Raw genomic sequence first — 23,495 nt, 5'->3', positions numbered from 1 at the left:
TAAAGCGTTTTAAGTTATTAGGGTAAATAGGTCTTTTTATTTTAAGTGTTTTATTAGTCTCATACTCCTTCCACGATTTTGGAAGAGAGAAGGATTTTAAATTATATTAGGATTTGGCCCTTAGGCCTTTATTAATAACAGAATCGTGGGAGGCTCCCCCACAATTTAGATTTTGAAAATTTTGTTTGTTGCTGCTGCTGTTGAGCTCCACGTGAGGGTGCCTTGTGAGTCATATCAAGGCGAAGGGTAGGTGGATCTCCTATGACTCCTTGCATTTGTTCATGATCAGGAGGTCTTCTTCAATCAACTTTCAAGCTACTGCTGCTGTTGATCTTCATCCCAGTAAGTTATTTACCGTTTCAACATTCCCTTCTTCTTAATCCTCCAACCTAACCCTAATTGATATCCATTAAACCTTAGGTCATCGAGAATCTGCCCAGTCTAATTCCACCAACCAAATTCAATTAGATTCCCACCACAGGTCCTCTCATCTTCTCCTCTACTCGACCTAGCTTGCAGTCCCATCCTAACACCCAAAACCCTAATTCCCCCTCATCTCTGTAAAACCCCAAAACCCTAAAATACAGATCCTATACTTCCAGCCATCAAAACCCAACCAGACTTTAGTCGAACCACCCCCTTACTGCCTAGGACACTTGATCCAAAGCCCCTCTCCAAATTGTCATCCTAAACCAAATTCTCCACTTTTCCTAAAACCCAAAACCCAAACCAAGACCCTAAATTTTCCAGAAATTCAAACTTCAACTAAACCTAATCAAACCCACATCAATACATTCCTAAATACCTGCCTACCATTATTAAATTAAGAATTACCTCCATTACCCTAACCCTATATTTTGATCTAATTTCCCAAATCAGCCCAATCGGCCAGCTGTTTGACAGGTCCTGGATTACATGGCTTCTAGTAGGACTTTACCCTATCTAGAGCTACATTAAGCACTCTGCTTGTTTCCTTTTCTTGGTCTCTGCCTGAAACCCTTGTGCTGTCGCCCTCCCAAGTGCTGGCTCGCTGCTTGCCGCTCGCCGTGGCTTTTCTTCACTGCCTTTGTCGGAAGCCCGCGCAGCCACATGCAGTCAGGTTTCTCTGTCTCTGGTGCGAGAAACAAGGGAACCTCTAAAGCATCCGAACCTTTCCTCTCTCTCAAGCTCCACCACCACACCTCTGAACCATAACCCACTCCCTGCCACCCATGCATCTATTTGTGATGCAGGCTGACATCGAACAACCAATCTAATGGGCCCAATCAAGAGATTGAAAGCTGAGAAGATCTATTGGATTACGTTGGACAAATCTGATCTTAGATCTAATGGTTAAAAGTAATGAAAAAAAATTCCAGATTTGATGATGGGAGATAACAGAAATAAATGTATGAAGTTCTAATGAAAATAAAAAATAAAAATAGTAAACTTTGATGAGTCAATGGGAGAAACAAGGGAGAGAAAATACGAGAGAGAAAATGGACATCGATGGGAAGAATTATAAGGGAGAAAAGAAGGAAAGAGATAAGACATCATGGGGGAAGGAAGAGAAGAAAAAGAAAGAAATCTCCACCCATAGGGAAGGAGAGATAGAGGAAAGAAAAAGAATCCCTTTATCAAATCAAGAGGAGGGAGAGAGAAAATCCAGCTAGGACATTGCCAAGAAAATAAACAATCCATTAACCAAAAGTCTGTCATAAATCATGTGGGTGGTTACATAAAATAAAAAGGGTGTACCCAATGCACGACCCTCTGATGTAGATCGAAGCATGAAGAAGAGAAGAGTCAGGAATTACTGTTCACATGAACAGTGTCACAGCCCATATTGCCTTGATGGGAATCCTTCTAGAAGCCCAAGTTGAAGACTACAACACTGTTCACATGAAAAGTGTCAAGGCCAAAATTTGCCTTGTTTGTGAGTGCTTTTTAGAAGTTCTTGTGGGCCCATCAAATGGAGGAAGATTCTATTTAATGCTGCCATAGTTTAGTTTCTATTTTCAGTTTATATTAGGTAGTTTCTAATTTCAGTTTGTTACTATTTCTAAAATAGGAGTTTCTATTTTGAAATAAGGCTGCTAGATTTTATAGGAATTTTCTATTTTGGTTGCAAGCTACATGGTAGCAAGTTACTTTCTATTTTCTATTTACTTGAGGGGCAAGGTATTGCTGTCTATATATACGTAATGGCTCTTAGTAGCCTGCAGACGATTTAATGAATAATTGAATGAAGTTTTGAGGCATCCTTGCACTCAGTTATGGGAGTAAATCCTTGTTTCAACAGCTGGGATAGCTGTGTGTGAGAGACATAGGGCTGAGAAAGCCCATCCCCGTACCCCCCCCTTCTTCTTTTATCTTCTCTTCTCCTCCCTTCCCTATTCGATCTATATTGCTGTGCTGCTTTTTTGACTGCAATTAACCACTGTGAGGGTACACTTTGAAGACCAGAATCAAGCCTCTGTCAAGTCCTTATCAGTTGCCACTTTAACACACCTAGAGAAGGCTTAAAGTACCTTGCGGCCTGCTGTTCCTGTTTGGATTCCCAAGCATCTTCAGGCCTTCATAACTCCTCAACCAACCATCAGAACCTGCTGGGTTTTGGAGCACAAAGTACCTGCACAAGGAACTACACTCAATTCTGACTTGGAGTCGAAAACTCCTTTTGGTTTGCAAGATCTCCATCAACCTTCTAATTTTGAATCTGTCCTATATCTCAGCAACCCTTGGTTAGAATTGACTGAGATTTGGAGGGTTTTATACTGTTGTCTGGGCCTTCACTCGACCTCAGTTTCAGCCTCTACTGCTGGATGGAATGTTCTACAGCACCACCTTCTAATTCTGAGCTTTACCTTCTATTTTTGAAACCAAGTCAGATATCCACTTCTGACCATCAGAATTGGACCAGATCTGGAGCAGGCATTCACACCACCAAGGCTAGTCTTTGATCAGATTTGGAGTCCATTCCTGTGGCTGGTTTGCTCAGATTTGATTACTTTCTAATCTCAATCTTTTCTTCTATTTTGTGTTGTTGGCTTAATTTGGGGCTAGGTTAACCTTAACCTAGTCTTACATTACCCTCCCACCACTGCGGGGTCTGGGGAGGGTCGTACGTGGTTACATATATATAGAAAACAAAAAAATCTAAACTTCCTAATAATTAGGACTTCTAAACAACTAAAAACTCTAGAATTGTATATTTTCTAAATTAACTCCTAGGTTAACAACCAGTTTTCTAACCAACTAACGAAACCAACATGGGACCCACCAAACTACATCCCTTTACTTAATTTCATGTACCCTTTAAATCTCAATATTTTGGCTTATAAAAGAGCCCCATTGCATTAATAAACACTAAATAACAAGCCCAAGACCAATAGAACTCAACCATGGGCCAAAATAAAGTATTCCAAGGCCCTATTCGCCCGATTGTCACCCTTAACTTCATCAATCCCCCAATGTTAAAAAAAACTCGTCCTCGAGTTCTATAGTAGGGGAGAATCAACACCATTAGATCGACATCCACAATCAGTAGTCTTGATTCGACGATCCAATGCTTCTCTTGAAGCACATAGACAAAACCAGTGACGACATTGAAGATCTGTTGCGTAATAATAAATTCCACATGTTCAATCTCTAAAGGTTCAATTGTGATTTCCTTCTTCAACAGAATGATTTTTTATTCTGATCATAGGCTCTCTTGAGGGTCTTCAACGTCGATGCTTCCTCAATCAACTTGCCTTTAACTTGTGGTTGAAGAACTTCAAGTGTTACTCTAATTTTTTGATTGAATTTTTCAGAGGCTTGTTTTGATACTCTCTTTAAGCACGCATACTTTCTTGAAGTGTATATAACAGGTCGTAAATATAAGGATCAACTTTCATTCTGAAAGCTTTTCAGGTTTGGCTCCAATACCAATTGATGCAGGCTGAGATTGAACAAGCAATCTAATGGATTGTTTTTTGTTGAGAAGTACTGTTCATGTGACACTGTTCACGTGAACAGTGATTTGGTTGATATGTGTATCTTCTATTTTCCTAGTCCTAGTTGGAGTCCTAGTTTCTAATTATGTCAAGTCCAATTCTACTGTGAGTTGTTAGTCTTAGTTTCAGTTTGAGTTGTTAGTTCTAGTTCTTTTCCTATTGTAGCTTGGAATCCTATCATGATTAGGAATTCCTAATCTGATTAGGAGTTCCCCTTTCTATTTGTAATTTCCCCTCTATTTATAATAGAGGGGCTTTCCTATCAATGAAAACAACAAGTTATTATTCTCTCATTCTCTCTGTTTTCTCTTCTCTCAAGTTACTGGTTACAGGTCCTAGGTTTTCTACATGGTATCAGAGCTAGGCAACCAGTGATTGATTCTCCCCAAGATTGCTGTTTTGAGAGTCGATTTTAATTTCTGGTTTGAAGAAGAAAACCCTAGTTCATAGAAAAAGAAGAACTAGGGTTTCATGTACTCAATTCATTTATTCGATTCTGAAAACTCTACATCAGATTTTGAATCTGATTTTTGCTCTTCAGATGAGTTGCATATTAAATACTGATTTGTTGATCGATTAATGAAGAACTTGGTTCCGGGCTGTAGATGCTTCTGAAGAACCTGCTTTCGTTGAAGGTGCAATCCCTTTTTTTACGGTGATCGAGGGGCTGGAGTTCGGGACCTGCCCTATTTTTGCTCAGTTTCTCTTTGCTTATTGTGAGGAAGATCTCTGATTTTCTGGTTTTCGTCTTGCTGAGTGTTGCGTGGCTTAGTTGTTGGATGGGCTCTTGTTCTCTGATGTTGGCTATTGATTTCTGGTGGTATCGATTCTTGGCTGGTATTTTGTTGCTGCTGGTTCGATTGAAGCTGTTCTTCCACGGAGTCAAATATTTATCGCTGCTGTTCCCCTACCGCCAGATTGGAGTTGCAGGTTGAAGTTACGGCTGTTGTTCCGCCTCCTCCTTTCCCTACTTTCTGATCTGAGTTTTTAGAGATTACATTAATTTTCTCCATGAGTTGCTGCTGTTTCTGATCGAAGAATCAGTTGGCTGCTGGTTCTCGTTTTCCTCTGTGGCTCGTTTTCCTCTTGTGGTTGGTTCTTTCTCCCATTGTGAGGTTAAACTGTTGAAGACAGCGTTATATTGTTTTTGGCTGGTTGCGTGAGGAAGACATCCAATATCTCAAAATGGGTTTCTTTTTATGAGTTGGTTTCCTTTTTGGGTACTCTACTTTATTCCTAGCATTTTATTTTATTCTTTAAGTTCCCTTTTATGCCCTTATCATCTTTTCTTATCTACCTTTGTCCTTATTTTACTGCTCATTCCAACATTACACTTTTGCCTCGGGTGGTATTTGAAAGTAGATTTCATCTAAATTATCTACCCAAGAGCCCCTTGACAATTCTGGTTATTTACAAGATTGCCACTCTCAATAGCCATTATTTTACTTATTGTATCCCATTGCTTTTTGTTTACCAAAAAGGCCCATGCAAAATTCTGGTTATTTACGGAACTGCCATTACCTTTTAATACATTCCCCTATTTGACTACCCAATTGACCCTTGAAAATTCTGGTTTATTACCAGTTTGCCCTTAGGCTTGGATTGTATTTAAAAGTGGATTTCCACCAAATTACAGTCATTCCATCCTTTTTTTTTCCAACACCGTTCCCTTTCAATAATTCTAATTCCCTTCATATCCCAAAACATACCTTTGGCATTTACCCATAACACCTTTGGAAACTTTTGGTAAATTACAATTTTGCCATTCCTTCCTTTTTAATTACCCATAGCACTTTTAGAAAATTCTGGAATATTATGTTTTTGCCCTAACTTTTACATTATCTCTGTTATGTCCACGTGTACTACACGTGAGGGGGGGATTATGTACAGTACACCTGCAGACATTGTAGAAGCAGAACTTGCAGGAACACTTGGTGCAAAGCATAACCATTGCCAATGGGTATCTACTTTGTTATTGGGTTGAGTTTGCCGTAAGGGGGAGATTGAAGTATTGAAATATTGAAGATATTTGGTTGTTGCCTATTTGAGGACTTTCGATTGGGTTGATACAGTTTTTTTCCACTGCCTGATTCAGTTTGTTTTCGCTACTTGCTGCTCTAGTTATTTCACTTCAAGATTCTAAGTCACTATGACAATCTGAGATTCATCACTGAATAGCTATTGAAGATCGTTGAAAGTTGCCTTTTTTGGAAGACATTCCAATCTCGGTTTGCTGATCATGTCTGTCTAAGTTTTGAAGATCTATTTTTTCAAGTTCTTGAAGGTTTATTTGGAAGCTGCATTCATATGTCAAGCTGGATTCTACTGCAACTTAGTTTTTTTCATTTTGTTCAAGTTGGGCATTAGTACCTTGTATGCGCCAACTTGAGGGGGAGTGTTAGCATTATTAGGAGTTTTTTTTTCTTTAGTTCAAGCTGGGTCTTCTTTCTTTACTTATTTGTATAATCCAGCTTGAGGGGGAGTGTTGAGAAGCACTGTTCACGTGGCACTGTTCACGCGAACAGTGATTTAGTTGATATGTGTATCTTCTATTTTCCTAGTCCTAATTGGAGTCCTAGTTTCTAATTATGTCAAGTCCTAATTCTACTGTGAGTTAAAGTCTTAGTTTCAGTTTGAGTTGTTAGTTCTAGTTCTTTTCCTATTGTAACTTGGAATCCTATCATGATTAGGAATTCCTAATCTGATTAGGAGTTCCCCTTTCTATTTGTAATTTCCCCTCTATTTTAAATAGAGGGGCTTTCCTATCAATGAAAACAACAAGTTATTATTCTCTCATTCTCTTCTCTCAAGTTACTGGTTACAGGTCTTATGTTTTCTACATTTTTTTTTTTTTTCCATTATTTTTAACCATTAGATCTAAGGTCTGATCTGTCCAATGTAATCCAACAGATCTTCTCAGTTTTCTAGAAGATAACAGAGATAATAAATATATGTATTTCTAATGAAAACCAAAAATTGAAATAGAAAACTTTTGAGGAGTTGATGGGACAAACAAGGGAAAGGAAATATGAAAAAAAAAAAAATGTACATTGATGGGAATAAATATAAGGGAGAAAAGAAGCAAAGAGAGGAGATAGTGGGGGAAGGGAGAGAAGAAAAAGAGAGAAATCTCCAGCCATGGAGAGAGAGCAATGAATCAATCCCTTAACCAAAATTCCTTCATAAATCGGGTGGGTGCTTACATATATATAGAAAATAGAAAATATCTAAACTTCCTACACTAAACTTTCTAATAATTAGGGTTCTTGAACAACTAAAAACTCTAGAATTGTATATTTCTTAACTAACTCATAGTTTAACAATTAGTCTCGTAACCAACTAATGGCACCAACATGGGACCCACCAAACCATATCCCTTTACTTAATCCTGTGTACCCCTTTAAATTTCAATTTTGGGGCTTATAAAAGAGGTCCATTCTATTAATAAACACAAAATTACTAGCCCAAGACCCATAGAACCCAACCATGGGCCAAAATAAAGTATTCCAAGGCCCAATCAGCCCGATTGGTCCCCCTTCTCTCTTTTTTTCTCTCTTTCTCTCTCTCTCTCTCCCCCTGAATTTCCCATCCTTTTTCTTTTGTGCGGGTTCTGTTTCGTTTCGATTGTTTGGCCTATGGGATACGAAAAGATCATATTTTGTTTTCCGTACTATGATTTGTATCAAATGTATACTAGGATTGCTTGTATACTAAGTATTTCTTGTTGATTCTTGATATGTGCTTTATGTTTGATAATGAGATAATGACTATTCTTTATGATACTTTTTATTTATGAAGAATTTAGTATTTAGTTATTTAATTGTGTTTATGTTAGTTTGGAGGTTTCTTTTTGATAAATATATACATGTTATATTATTATTATTAATGTAGTCCTAGATTGGTGGAGGACCAACTAGGAGCCAGTACACCAGTGATTTGAATTGGTAGGCTGATTGGGGCAGAATGTGATTTTAGGTCAAAATTAGGGTTAGGGTTTGGTGTTAGGGTTATGTCAAGTCAAGGTTGGGGAGTCTAATAGTGAAGGTCCTGAGATGTTTTAATGGAGGGAAGTATGCTGATAATAGGGGCATCTAGGGTTTAGAGTGGGAGGATGGGGCTAGGGTTTGGATCGAGTGCTATAGGGGCAGTGGTGCAGAGTTTGAACTAAAAAAGGAGGGATTTTGCTGGCTGGTTTGGTCTGGGCAGAATTTAGGTTATGGGAATGTTGTTTGTAATGGAGGAGATATTAGGGTTTGGTGGTTTAGAGGATTAGAAGGATGGGGATGGGATGCTTCCAACTTGTAATCGCAGAAAATTATTTGGAACAGCTTGTTGATGGAGGAGCTTGAATAAAAATTGGATCTTTGACTAAAACTAGAAAGTAGAACTTGAAGAGAACCACTCAGGCTTCACACCGCAGAGTGTCGATTGGATCAGACACCAATCCCACCAACGAACCACCCGGGCTTCCCACCGCAAGGTGTCAATCGGATCAAACACCGATCCCACCAGCCTTGATCAAACACAAGACACAAAATCTTCAATGGAGAAGAAGAGCAGCAAAAGCTTTTTATTAATATCAAAATTCATATTCAATGTTTGCCCCCCCCCCCCCCTTACAACCCTGTATAAAAGACTAAAAAATAGACTCCTATACTAAAAAGGAAAGGCCTAACCCAATCCTTAACCCATTAGGTAACTTCAACTGACTAGGAAACTGAAATAGACTCATGTTGCTGGACTTATAGAGTCCTAATCCAGCCTTACTTAAATATCAATTAAATAGTCACATGACCACTTATGACTTAACCAAGTCACATGATCACTTAAGTGATCACATGACCACTAACCAAATAAAAAAATCTACTAATTAATCCTGTATATAACTTTATTACCCATAGCTTAGGCCCATAAAAGTGGCCTATGACATTGAAAACCCATGGGATCAAAGGCCCAACATGTATATTACCCAACCTTAGACTTATTCCTAATAAAAGAAGCCCAGTTTGGTGATAAATCTGCATCATATGCTGTTTGTCGAATGATGTATATGCCTATTGCATTGTGAATATATATTTTCATGTTGTAATATGGGTACAAGGGTATATTTTTCCATTAGGGTTTAGTTGGTGTTGCCCTAAGGGTATTATTGTAACTTGTTCTTTGTAAGTCTTTTATAAATAAACAGGGCTTGTGTCTCATTGACACAAGTTCAATTCCCCAAATCCATCGTGGTATCAAAGCAGGGAGGTCAAGTTTTCAATTCTTGGGAAGTGCATCGGAAGAGTTTTCCCAACATTTCTTCTTCCTCGGTGTTGCACAAAGAAATGCCGCATGAGCTCCACATGCAAGGACCATGGGATCTTGGCCTACATGTGCGGGGGAATGTTGATGTATACATAGATGCTGCCCTTCCTAACAGTTCTAGCTTTTAGGTGAAACGATAGCTAACATGGGGGAGCTCAAGTTGATATCTATGCACCAACTTGAGAGGGTGTGTTGTAATATGGGTACAAGGATATATTTGTCCATTAGGGTTAAGGGTATAATTGTAATTTGTACTTCGTAAGTCTTATTATAAATAAAGAGGGCTTGAGGGCTTGTGTCTCATTGACATAAGTTCAATTCTTCAAATCCATCAACCCCTATTTTTGCTCCCAAATTTTTTATTGAGTAATCATATTAAGCATGTAACATATTATTGTCGTGCTTGTTCTTTTAAAACGAATTTTTAAAATGTTATTGAAGACTAGGACTGTGTAATACTTGTTTGTACCTATTTTTTTGCCATACCCAAACTTACATGGCATGGACTAAAATTATGGAGGCATAGGGTCGGTCTCCAGGGCCTAATTAACTCAATTTTTTCCCATCACTATTTGTGTCAAGGGGTTGGTTGATCCAAAACTTGAGATAAGGGGTGTAGGCCAAAAATTGATTCATTAATTTGGGCTTGCCTGACTCGCCAACCCCCCCCCCCAGTGTTGTCCCCCAAACCCTAGTGCCAATCAACCAGAGAGCCGACTATGGAAAGAAGTGTTAAATATATTAAATGTGTATGGGGGTCCATGACTGTACCGTGGGGGTACATAAGTCATGGATACAGCTATTCAGTCCATAGGCCAACTGTAGTGAGCTGTAGTCTACCAGCTGTAGTCTTCTTATTTTGTTCTTATTCTCTTTCCTTATTTCAGTTATTAGATGTAATTCTATTTCCTTAAATTAGGAAACATATTTAGAAACTTTATTTAATATATTTCCTGCATGAGAGGAGCATCTCTCACAACCGAGACTGCTCCATCTCTAGCAGGCTCTTCTCTCATCTTCCCTCTCCTTCATCCTCTTCTTCTGATCAGTCGTTTTCTTTTTATTTCTGTTACATGGTATCAGAGCTTGATTAAATCCTGGTTGTTCTTTCTACAATTTTGGTTTGATCAAGTTAGATTCCCTCCTCCTTCTTGGCTGTAGTAGCCTATGCTGCCTATCTACATGATGTCCTAGTTGATGATTACGCAAGCAAACTAGGACTGTACTGCTATCATATATTATGTCTGAAGATCATGTGCTGTGTAAGGATTGATTCTGCATACATTCCCTACAAGGGCTGACTGATGGTCTAAGGATCGAGTGAAGGATTCTGCATACAAGTTTTTTTTGTGGATCTCTTCATTCCACCAGATGTACTACTCCAACCTGGAGGGTTCTATTCTGCTGCATAAATGTGTCACTCGATCAGAGTTTTGAGACTTTTTTAGTTCTACTATTGCTGCTCCTGAAGGACTATAGGTTTTTTTTTTTTTGACCTGCGGTACTTTGTTTTTTTCCCAAGATTTTCTAGGACTGCTATATTCTCTATAACTGCTGAAGCTGTTGGCTTCTTGGTCTGAGCTTCTGGGCTTTTATTTATCTTCCCAAAAGCATTCTTCGATATCTATATCAGGTGATGTTATTCTGATTTTTATCAAAACCAGTTTTCATCCCTGTTTTGTGCTTCTCGATAGCTATTTTACTGGCTGCCAGTTCTACTATGTGTATTCTGCATATATACAACTTGTTGTGGATTCCATATTCCTCTTGAGCCTTGATAACTGGTCCTTCTCTTGCTGTTACTGCTTCACTGCTTGTTATTCCTTTTCTGGTTTAATATTATGGAAGAGACTAAAGCTACTGTGGACCATATTCATCTACCTATTATTGGTGTTAAGCTGGGTGGGATTTCTAATTACACTCTATGGGTACAAGCTGTACAAACCTATCTGTATGCCAAGGATAAGGTCCAGCATCTCACTGAAGATCCTCCTTCTTATGACCCTAAAGATAATACTTCCACTGCTGCCTACACTACTTGGATGCGTGATAACTCCACTGTTAAAATCTGGTTATGAAACAGTATGGAACCAGCCATTGCTTCTAATGTTATGTATCACTCCACAGCCAAAGGAGTATGGACTGATCTTCGTGAGACATATTCCCAGGCCAAGAATGTGTCTCGCATTTATGAAATATATGAGAAACTGTTTACACATAAGCAAGGGGATAGGTCTCTCAGTGAATTCTTTGGCAGTTTTAAGGGACTTATTGAGGAACTTCAAGTGTACCAGCCCTTTGCTACTGATGCCGAGGTATTAAGACAACAAAAATCTGACTTTCATGTGGCATTGTTTATGGCTAACCTTCATCCTCAGTATTAGTCCGTAAAAAGCCAGTTAATTACTGGAGAACAGGTGCTTTCCTTGAATGAGACATTTGGTCGTCTTCAGCGCCTGTCTTCTGCACCCAAGAATGATTCATCCTCTGAAAAGGATTCTTCTACATTTGTTGCTAGCCGGGGCCGAGGGTCCTTCTCCTCTGGTAAGGGTGGTAGCCAGGGCCGTGGTCGTGGCCGAGGGAATGGTGGTCGTGGATCTGTTGGTCAGTTTGTTGATAAAGCTGCTCGTCATTGTACCTTTTACAATAAGCCCAACCACACTATTGATACTTGTTGGGTTAAGCAAGGCCGTCCGGATTGGCAAATGAGGTTGCCAATGCTGCTATTGACCAGACATTGTAGGAGGAGCCCTAGGTAAAGACGAGGAGGGTGCCTCACTAGGTACCCCCTGGATTATTGATTCAGGGGCTTCCTCCCATATGACTGGTAAGTCTGGTATGTTTTCTTCTTTGTCCACACTTACTAATTCCAACCCTGTTCTTCTTGCTAATGGCTCTTCTACTGCTGTTAGTGGTCATGGTACAGTTTCTCCTACTCCTAACATTACTTTATCATCTGTCTTGCATGTTCCTCAATTACCATTAAGTTTATTATCTGTGAGTCAACATACCAAGCACCTTAACTGTTCTATAACCTTCTATCCATCTTATTGTGTGTTTTAGGATCTTCAGACCGGGTCGACGATTGGTGGCGGGCTTGAGCAGGCCGGCCTCTACTATTTGGATGGAACTGGACCTTCCAGTGCTGCTACTGCATCTACTCATCCCACTTCTCATCAGTGGCATGTTCGGCTAGGCCATTTGTCCTTACCTAAGCTGAAAATTCTGGTCCCAAGTTATTCCTCTTTAACTCATCTTTCCTGTGAAGCATGTGAATTGGGGAAGCACCATCGCCCTTCTTTTCCGCCTTGTACTGAGCCTAGGAGTAGTTCTTTATTTTCTTTAGTTCATTCCGATATTTGGGGTCCCTGTCACGTCAAAAATAGGTTAGGAGTTTCATATTTTGCTACTTTTGTTGATGATCACTCTCGTTTAACTTGGGTTTATTTATTAAAAGATCGGTCTGAATTTTTATCTGTCTTTCACAATTATGTTAATGAAGTTCAAAATCAGTTTGATGTTCGTATTAAGGTATTTCGGTCTGATAATGCTTTAGAGTATATGCAAAATGACATTTCTACCTTGTGTTCTGAACGTGGGATTATTCATCAAACCAGCTGTTCCTACACCCTCCAGCAAAACGGGGTGGCTGAACGAAAAAATAGGCATTTGTTGGAAGTCGCACGTTCTTTTATGATTCACATGCATGTGCCTAAGTAATTTTGGTGTGATGCAGTTCTTACTGCCTGTTTTCTTATTAACCGAATGCCTTCTTCTGTTCTGTCCAATAAAACTCCTTTTTCTATTTTATTTCCTACTAAATCCTTGTTTCCTCTTTCACCGCATGTCTTTGGGAGTGTTTGTTTTGTCCATATTTTGCACCAAAATATTGACAATTATCTCCTCGTGCTATCAAGTGTGTTTTTCTTGGTTATTCCAGGACTTAGAAAGGTTACCGGTGTTATGACCCTATTTCTCATAGGCACTTTGTTAATGCTGATGTTACTTTCTGTTGACTTGAACCGAGAATGGGAGAATGGCTTGAATGATCTATAAGATCAGTCAAGCTCTCTATTTATAGTAGTAAAAGAGATAACAAGGGGAAAATACTATTCACGATACTGTTCACGTGAACAGTGTCACGTCCCTAATTACATTTCTACCCTTGCTCATAAATACATAAATAAAGAATAAATAAAACACCCAAAAGACCATAATACCCCCACGGTATTCTGGATTACATATTCCAACATTCCCCCTCAAGCTGGATTATACAAATAAGAGAAGAAAGAAAAACCAACTTGAACTAAAAAGAAAAAAAATAACTCCATAATAATGCTAACACTCCCCCTCAGAGATAAGGTAAAAATATAATATTCCAAAATTTTCTAAAATGTGCTAAGGGAATGGAAGAGGAAGAAATGGCAATTTAAAGAATACCATTATCGCCCAAAGTCGTTATGGGTATATGCCAAAGGTATGTTAGGGGAGATGGTGAAGTGAAAAGAAAAGTTGTAGGATAATGAATTATGGAGAAAAATAATGCAACATAGAAATTGTCCACCATCTTCAAACGACCAAACAAACTCCTTGGATGGAAATTCCTACAGGGGACAAACACCGAACTCCAATATTCACATCTGATAAGTATACAGATCTTATTTGAAGTAAGGAAAAGCTCTAATCTTCAAGGCTTGATCAATCTTCAAACAAGGAAGAACAAGTGTGCAAAACTCCAATTTATAAACTCCCTCATGCTAAATAGGACTGACGAAGATATCTGGATAGAATTGATGTAATAAACTTCAACAAAAAACTTGAATCAGATCTGAATTAGTAAACATTGCTAGGAACAAGCTCCAAAGTAAGCCAGATATGAAGCAGTAGAAGAGCTTCACACAACTGAATAGGTTTGTAGTTGCAACCAATAACCATGGAACAATGCTATTGTAATCCCAAATAAGCTGATCTCCAAGGTAGTAAATTTGAGTCTTCAACAATGAAAGAAATTCGAACTCCAATAGTAGGATATTCAGATTCAATAATAGGGCAGCAGTAATCCTCATAAAGGCAACAGTAACATGTCAACCAGTCATGCTTACAGAAGCCAATCAATAGAGCAAGGTATGTAGTAAAGCTTGATAGAACCAGCAAGTATAAATTAATTAACCCAACAGATCCATAGGTAGTTGAAGCAGCAAGCCACATAGAAACAAGTAAAAGAATAGGTTGATAAATGATGAAATCGAGCTATAAGTATGAACCTGAATTTTTTTTCAAAATAAATCCATGAATGATGTTGAAACTTGGGTCGAGTACTCCTCTGATGGTTGCAAAACTCTCCTCAAAAAATCAGCAAGAGATGACTGCCTTAACCCTTAGATCGATTATAGTCAGGGTTTTGTAAAAAACCAGAAAGTTGAGATCGATTGTAGGGAAAGGGGGCTTCATAAAAGAGATGATGACTTGTCAAAGATTGTTGATGGTGTGTAATAGATGCTGTCCAGAGCTGCTTGAATGGATCTCCAATACGAATAACCAACATCTTTTTGTGATTGAGACTTGATCTTCAAGAGGGAGAAACACCAAAAAAATGCAGAAAAATAGGGCAGCAGCTGTCACACGAAATAGAACTTTTTCAAGCCATGAATAGTTGAAGTAGGTTGCGTCTCTTGGTGGTAGAAACACTTCCAAAAAACTCCAGCAGCAGCAAATAACCCTAACCCAAAAAATTAATTTGTGTCATGATTTTGTAAAACCCTGAAAATAAGGATTGATTGGGGTTAGGGGTCTTCAAACGCTTGGAAAGAGGCCAATATTGAGGTCGAGTGGTCCTTGTAGATGAAGTAATCAGCCCTCCAAAAATCAGCAAAAACTGAAACCTGTAACCCTAATTTCGATTGGAGTTAGGGTTTTAGCAGGTAACCAAATTAGCAGGTTAAGAAAGTTTTGCTGTAGAAACAAATCCAGCCATCAGAAAGGGTCCAAACTTAGGTCGAGTCTGGCTTGTAGTAGTAGGGAATCACCCCCAAAAAATTAGCTGCATCTGAAAAGGGAAACCCTAAAATCGATTGGAGTCAGGGTTTTGAAAAACCCTGACAAGTTGAGATCGATTAGGGTAGGGGCTGGAAAGGTTAATAAAAGATGGAGAAATAGAAAAAAGGAAAGGAGGTCAATGGAATAGGTTAGCAAGGTACTGGAAAAGAGAGCAAAGGGAGCTCCAATGGTGGAAGGTCAGCCTTCAATAGTGATAGGAAGTTGATCTCCAAAAAATTCTGGAAAGCTCCAATTAGCAAAGATGGTTCCAGCAGAATTTTAATGGAAAAAAGAGGAGGAGGGCAGCAACTAAATCATTGGTTAAGGTTTTTTACCTCATTAGTGCTGCCCCCTTACAAGGATGAGAAGAAGAAAACCAGAAGGAGGAGAAGCCGAGAAAGAGAGAAGAAGGAAGAAGTCGATTGGAGAGAAGGAGTAGGGTTTTTTCCTCTTTTTCTAACCTAGATCAGAAAATCGAGAAGGTCTTAAAACCCTAGCTTTGATACCATGTTGACTTGAACCGAGAATGGGAGAATGGCTTGAATGATCTATAAGATCAGTCAAGCTCTCTATTTATAGTAGTAAAAGAGATAACAAGGGAAAAATACTATTCACGACACTGTTCGCGTGAACAGTGTCACATCCCTAATTACATTTCTACCCTTGCTCATAAATACATAAATAAAGAATAAATAAAATACCCAAAAGACCAGAAGACCCCCACGGTATTCTGGATTACATATTGCAACACTTTCTTTAAGAGCACTCCTTATTACTCTCCTCCTTCCTCACCTAGTGAGGATATGTTTCCTAAACCCACTCCACCTATTCCATCTGTGGTTCCTCTTCCTGTTTTGGACCCTAAAGCCATACCTCCTTTATAGGTTTACAAACGGCGCAAGGCTACAGTTCCATCTGCTACAGTACCGGCTCCTGCTCTACCTTCCACCGATGTTGCACCGGCTGAAATTCTGGCTGAAGTTCCTTCACCAGACTTACCCATTGCTAAAAGGAAAGGTACTCGTTCTTGTACTACTCGTCCTGTCTATCCTATTGAGGATTGTTGGAATTTCTCCTCTTCCTTGCCCTTTCGTAATGTTGCTTTCTCCTTGTCCTCATCTTTTGTGCCCAAAACTCATAAGGAGGCACTTTCTCACCTTGGTTGGAAGGGTGCTATGGATGTGGAAATGGATGCTTTATTATCTTGTCAGACATGGACATTGGTGGATTTGCCTCCCGGTAAGGATTTGGTTCGTTGTCGCTAGGTATACACTATTAAATATAACCCAGATGGATCCGTTGAGCGCCTCAAGGCTCGTCTTGTTGCCAAAGGCTATACCCAGACCTATGGGGTTGACTACTTTGAGACCTTCTCTCCCATGGCTCTTCTCAATTCTGTTCGAGTTCTTATATCTATTGTTGTTAATCTGAATTGGCCTCTTTATCAGATGGATATCAAGAATGCACTCCTCTATGGTGATCTCTAGGAGGAAGTTTATATGGAGCAACCTCTGGGGTATGTTGCTCAGGGGGAGAATGTTGCATGTGTATGCAAGCTGGCAAAGGCTATCTATGGTTTGAAGCAATCCCCAAGGGCATGGTTTGACAAATTTAGCAATGTTATGACACAATGTGGTTTTTCCCAATGTTATTCGGTTCATTCAGTTTTCATCCGTCGCCAAGGTTCCAAGCTGGTGGTACTTGTGGTGTATGTTGATGACATTATCATATCTGGTAATGATGAGTCTGGCATTGCAGATGTCAAATCCTATCTACACAAGCAGTTTCAGATGAAGGATTTGGGTCACCTTAGTTATTTTCTTGGCATTGAAGTCCTCCGGAGTAAAAAGGGTATCAGTCTATCACAGCGAAAGTATGTGTTAGACCTACTATCTGACACTGGCATGTTAGCTTCTAAACCAGCCGATACTCCCATGGATCCTCATCAGAAGTTTGGCAAAGATGATGGGGATAACTTTGATGACGTACACCAATATAGAAGACTTGTTGGGAAGCTTATTTATTTGACTGTCACTCGCCCTGACATTTCCTTTACTGTTGGAGTAGTTAGCCAGTTTATGCATGCTCCAAAGCAAATACATTAGGAGGCAGCCTGTCGCATCTTGAGGTATTTGAAGGGTGCTCCAGGGAAAGGCCTTATCTATCAGCCACGTAACAGTGTTGATCTTGTTGGATTTTCCGATGCTGATTGGGCTGGTTTTGACAGTGATCGACGTTCTACTACTGGATATTGTACTTTTGTTGGAGGAAATCTAGTAACTTGGCGGAGTAAGAAGCAGGCTACTGTATCTAAGTCTAGTGCATAAGCTGAATATAGAGCAATGGCTCATACAACTGCCAAGTTAATGTGGCTTCGTAATCTCCTTCAGGAGATGGGTTTTTCAGTTCCTCCTATGAAGATGTTTTGTGACAATCAAGCTGCTATCTATATAGCCAAGAATCCAGTGTTTCATGAGCGTACAAAGCACATTGAAGTGGATTGCCGTTTTGTGAGAGATGCGGTTATGAAGAAGCTGATTACTACTCCATTTACTTCTTTTGCAAATCAGTTGGGTGATATGTTTACAAAGCCCTTGTTTGGGCCTACCTTTCGGAACAATCTCAACAAGCTGGGCTTGGGTGATTTGTATGCTCCAGCTTGAGGGGGAGTATTAAATATATTAAATGTGTACGGGGGTCCATGACTTAATGTACCGTGGGGGTACATAAGTCATGGATACAGCTATCCAGTCCATAGGCCAGCTGTAGTCTGCCAGCTGTAGTCTTCTTATTTTGTTCTTATTCTCTTTCCTTATTTCAGTTATTAGATGTAATTCTGTTTCCTTAAATTAGGAAACATATTTAGAAACTTTATTTAATATATTTCCTGCATGAGAGGAGCATCTCTCACAACCGAGACTGCTCCATCTCTAGCAGGCTCTTCTCTCATCTTCCCTCGCCTTCATCCTCTTCTTCTGATCATTCTTTTTCTTTTTCTTTTTGTTACAAGAAGCAAAGCTAAAATGGCTGCCTTTGCAGCCCTGTTGGCACACTGCCTCTAGTCAGGAGCTTAAATTATGTATCTTTTGGTGGGTTTATTTGATGGTCGGAGAAATCTGCACTATGTATTTCTTGCTATGATCTTTTCGTGAGGGTCTGTATTTTTCACAAACTAGGCAAAACCACTTGGTGCTATGTATTTCAAATGCGATGGGTTCTTCCAGGCAAAAGTTAGGCACAATAATGGTGGTGTGCAGTATTAGTTGTTTGTATTCCAACTGCTTATATGATTCCGATTGAAGGAGGCCTACGGATACCCCCAGTAAGGAGGAGATTCCGATTCAAGGAACTAAAAGAGCTAGGTGCAGGCCTAAAATGACCATAGGAGAAGCGGTGAGAGAGGACATACATAGTCTAGGTCTTTTACCAAGTATGACCTCGGATAGAGCCTATTGGAGGGCAATGGTCCATGTAGCAGACCCCATTTAGCTGAGATTCTCCTGACGTACTGGGCTGTGCCTCTTTCCTCTTACTATCTTTCATCTTTCATTTGTCATTTGTCATCTCTTTCCTTTCTTTTTTTTTTTGGTTAGAACTCTGTTTTTCCTACTTTGTTTTGTTTGGATCCATGTAGCGGACCCCATTAAGTTGGGATTAGGCTGAGTTTGTTGTTGTATTCCAACTGCTTATATGATTTCAATCTCCTTCCCCTTTTTTGTTTTGAGATCATTTTTTTTCTTTTGGTTGAAGATGGTGTTCTTGATATGTTGTTTATTGTTTTATATTTTATTGCTACCTGACTGTTTCCCTCATCCAATAGGTGAACAGACCCTGCTTTGCTAGGTTTGTTGAGAGGATTTCAATAAGCTTCTGTAGTCATGATGGGGTGGCAGAGGCATTTACAGTCTATACTTTGTCACGTTGGCAGAAGAAATGCCCAAATTGAGAGTGCATCCTTAAATATATCGGGTGCTCGTAAAATTTCCTCTTATTTACTAGGTAAATTAATCTGAACTCCTTGTGGTAAAGCATACTAGAAAATTGGTAGTTGAGTAAATGGACTTTTTTTGCAGGTGAATTTCCATATCAACCGAGAACACTACCATACACAAATATTCCAAGACCTCTTCATCAATATTTACAACAGTTGGTAATGATAACATGTTTCTTCTGTATTGAGATTTGCATTGGTTAATTTAACCAAGCTACTATTTTCTAGCTTCTCTTCTTACTAATCTTGTATAAAATCATTTCAAATCTTGGTGCTGCATTTGATAAATGATAGCATTACTGTTTTGTGGGGGAGAACATACCATATACATGAGGTTTATCTTTCTCAAGGATCCCCTCCCCCCCCCCCTCCGGTGTGGCCCACTAAAGTTCTAACCTACTGACAAAAACTATCAATCAGTTGCAACTTCTTGAATGAGGCAGAGCCCGAATAGCAGACAAAGGGGACATTTTATATGTCGTTGCATCTGGGTTTTCATCAGCCTCATTTACTTTTCTAGTGGCCTACCTTCTGTATTTAGATTAGAGTGCATGTCTTGTGATCAATCAAATATTTTGCCCAAACCCTTTATTTTAGCTGGCACATCAGTCGATGGTCCAAGCCAACACAGTTAGTGAGCTACTTGGAATGCAAGTTATAGGGCACATCTGTAATGGGCCTCAGGTCTATCAGATATCTCATGTGTTATGTTCCCTATCTTATGAATATGTGGAGCACATTTCTATATCCATTGTTACTTTGGTGTTAAAATCGGTTTTTTGCTATTGCTGTTGTTGCAGGGCATCTCAAGTTCGAGGAAATTACTTGCAGAGTCGTCTGATATAACACCCATTTCTTCTCCATTGATACCCATTTCAGCACCAAATAATGGAAAAACTGAAACCCAGGCTGTTGTGTCTAAACCTTCAAAAGTTCAAGCAGTTTTAAAGGGCATTAAACAGGTATTACGGATACCACTGGTTGCGTCTTTTTGCTTACCAATGTCTGTAGAAGATAACTTGTAAGCTCCATATCTGTGGTTTGAAAGCTAAATGAAGTTGAAAATCCAAATTATTATCAAACTTTGCTTGTATTTCTATTAATAAAGAAACTTTGTTGGGATCAAGTGATAAACCCATCAATCACTATTCGGATAATTTCTTTTTATTGATGTTATTCCTGTATGCCATTTTTACCCATTAAAGAGCCAAAAAAAAGAGATTTTCCTTTGGGAGAGGGTTTCCCGCATTGCCAGTGTGGGGAGGAATCTGCACGCTACACCCATAGGTGTTTTGAAAAAGGTATCATTCTATGTGGAGCCCATAATTTCAGAGTATGTGGAGCCCATAATTTCAGTGTAGAGGATTAAAATAGATCAGATGATTACACCTAGACCAGATAGGGTCTTTGGTTTATATGCTGATCTGATTGCTTCTGATGTGCACTGTTGTCTCAGAGTCCCAAGAAGGTGAATTTGGTGGCTGCATTGGTTCGTGGCATGCGTGTTGAAGATGCATTGTTGCAGTTGCAAGTAACAGTAAAACGTGCTGTGAAGACTGTCTATCAGGTGTAGTTACATTTTTCTCACATTGTTATTACCACCAGAACATCAGACTGCATGCTATTGACTTACTCTTCCCTAGAATTATCTTCAGTCCTTTTTTGTGTCTTGAGCTGTTTTGCAATCTTTCTTCATTCTCCTTCTGTAGACCTCCTGTAATATTATTTTCTATGGTATAGGTTATTCACTCAGCCCGTGCAAATGCAACCCATAATCATGGGTTGGATCCAGATCGTCTTCTCGTTGGTAATTATTAACAGATCCAAATGTTCTTCCATCAATATTGCACTACAAGACTGATTTTTGTGTCTTCTTGCAGCGGAGGCATTTGTTGGGAAGGGATTCTTTAAAAAGAGAGTGTCATACCATGCAAAAGGGAGATCTGGAATCAAAGTCAGACCAGAGTGTAGGTTGACAGTGGTAGTGAGGGAGATGACCCCTGAAGAGGAGGCTGAGATAGCTAGACTGAGAGTCAGCAATTTCCGCAAACTCTCGAAGAGGGAAAGTCGGCTTGTACCACATAAACTTATTGAGACCACTCCAATATGGAACCGCAAAAGCAAAGCTAGTAAACCAAATGTTATAGCTTGAGGGAGGAGGGGGGGGGGGGGGGGAGAGGGGTTACCCTTTCGGAGTTTTATGCCCAGAGTAGAAAATAATGTCTTTACTTGGTTTCAAAGTTGTTTGCATTTCAGGTTCAAATATTATGAGATGTTATTTCCAATGCTTCTCTATTCAACCATTCTTCATATTTTTCCATTGTAGCAGAACTTATGTCGAGGTTCAAACTAAAATATCAGTTGATATCAAACTGGAGTGGCATCTGCAAGCCTCGCATATGCAGCTAGAAGCATTTTTTACTGTTGTAATTTTTTCTTTAATTTATTTTCTTTAGTTTGTGCTTTACTGTTTCCTCCTAAAGTCAAGTACCATAGTTTTAATTGGCTAGTTGCTTATCATCTACTTTCCATTGACTCCGAGCCAGACTCCACCATCTGAGATCAATCCGCCATTGGAGAGCTTTCTTGAGCTCATACACCCTGACCATCTATTAATTATTTGTGATGACAGTTTCTGAAAGGAAACACGCAAAGCTGGTTGAGCTTTTTGTATGGATTCTGGTTATGCAGGGAGTGCAGAAGAGGCAGAAACTTGGGGACTGCTCATGGGACTATTAACGGCAAAATCCATAGGTATCGATAGAATGGACATTTGGATTGATTGTGAGGAGCTGGTACCGTAGGATCCTCATTGGCCATGGGAAGTATTCACTTTGTTGTTGAATGTCAGATCTGTAATGAACTGTTCTTCAAATGTCTGTATTGTTAAGCTCTCGTTGGTCTAGCTCATAGGTTAGCTATACATGCTACATCTGCCGGCATCAAATCTGATAGTTTGGATTTATTATTCTTTTATCTTAACGCTTACTTTATTTCCTAATTACGGAGAGAAAAAAAATGTCCAGTACTATAGTGTGACTCAGGTTCAACCATGTAGGATCTGGGTATCATGTTCTATTATTCATATTGCTTCTTGTCAAATGCAGGTTGTTCCTGGAGATTAAGTGTATCAACGATATCGACGACCTTGACAGCCTAGTCATCCACACCCTCATCCATGGCAGGTCACATACCTCATCAGGAGACTGAAGCTACTGCCCCCATTTTGAACACACTGTCCAAAATGCAAAACCGTGGTCTTTGAAGCATCTAATGCCTTTCCATAATTTCTCTCTTGCGTGCCTTAGAATTGGAAATTGAGAATTAGAGAATTAGGTCAGTTCCTAATTTGACAGAATGATAAGAATTGTGGCCTCTAGAATTGGAACCAAACATGCAAGTGACATAGAGGAGCATATTAACCAGATGTGGTGGTAAGGTGTTGTACTTAGGAGGGCAGTGAGGTCATTTCATGTGAGGAGGAGGGAGATAGACAGAGGTTTTGGGGCCATGTGTAGGTAAGGGCCACGCTCTCCCCACAGGAAACACTAACGCAAATTACAAATAGGATTTGATAAGTATCTAATATTTAATTAGGAGAATGTTCTCTGTGCCACAGCGCAGCCTGCGCTCTGGCACATAGGCAGCCTGTGCAAGGGGGTAGGATGATCATTGTGTCCACCCCCATGTGCCTGGACGCATTCTGTGCTGCGGCACAGAGAACAGCGCCCCTATTTAATCTGTAGAAAAAGTACAATTTCTGAAAATTTTACTCAGAATGTGGCTGTTCTGGCTACGGGTGGTAGCGGATAAAGATTAGATTAGTCATGTGTCAAATTTCAAGCAAATAAATATCCATTGTGTATTTTCATGTTGTATGTCTATGCACTAAGGTTCGCAGCACCTGCAGATGTAGCGTGCGTGCGTGCATGGATCTTAACTGACTATGATGTATTGTCATACAATTCGCCTTCCTTGATTGAAGATCAGAAAGGGGAGTTGCCATCTAGGATAAAGGCCTAGGACCCGTAGATAGCCCATTTCCTATAGAGAAGAATGATAAACTCTATACTCCTGGTCTTGTCAGAGGTCTGGTAAAGGTCATCGGGTTACGGAAATAGAAAGTGTTAGACACCTACTTTGCCCGGTGAGAGCCGATCTATCTTCCCTGTACCCAAAACAGA

At 39.6% G+C, this 23,495-nt stretch overlaps 2 protein-coding genes across 2 annotated transcripts; both read left to right on the top strand.

Moving 5' to 3' along the window:
- Window positions 1–879: 879 nt before the first annotated feature.
- On the top strand, window positions 880–21,778 carry LOC122651271 (50S ribosomal protein L22, chloroplastic-like). Its single transcript, XM_043844594.1, has 9 exons — window positions 880–894; window positions 7,776–7,781; window positions 10,288–10,297; window positions 19,141–19,319; window positions 19,394–19,470; window positions 20,112–20,273; window positions 20,768–20,878; window positions 21,052–21,118; window positions 21,192–21,778. Exons 4-9 carry the CDS (start codon window positions 19,199–19,201, stop codon window positions 21,461–21,463), a joined length of 810 nt encoding a protein of 269 aa, XP_043700529.1. The 5' UTR covers window positions 880–894; window positions 7,776–7,781; window positions 10,288–10,297; window positions 19,141–19,198; the 3' UTR covers window positions 21,464–21,778.
- On the top strand, window positions 11,369–17,647 carry LOC122650799. The gene is made up of 8 exons (XM_043844179.1): window positions 11,369–11,599; window positions 11,702–11,918; window positions 12,211–12,281; window positions 12,348–12,470; window positions 16,205–16,570; window positions 16,769–16,796; window positions 16,986–17,305; window positions 17,426–17,647. Exons 1-8 carry the CDS (start codon window positions 11,369–11,371, stop codon window positions 17,645–17,647), a joined length of 1,578 nt encoding a protein of 525 aa, XP_043700114.1.
- Window positions 21,779–23,495: the final 1,717 nt, after the last annotated feature.

Source organism: Telopea speciosissima, chromosome 2, assembly GCF_018873765.1.
Source record: "Telopea speciosissima isolate NSW1024214 ecotype Mountain lineage chromosome 2, Tspe_v1, whole genome shotgun sequence".
Taxonomy (NCBI): Eukaryota; Viridiplantae; Streptophyta; class Magnoliopsida; order Proteales; family Proteaceae; genus Telopea; species Telopea speciosissima.
The sequence above is the reverse complement of the archived record's forward strand: the minus strand, read 5'-3'. Positions and strand labels throughout refer to the sequence as shown.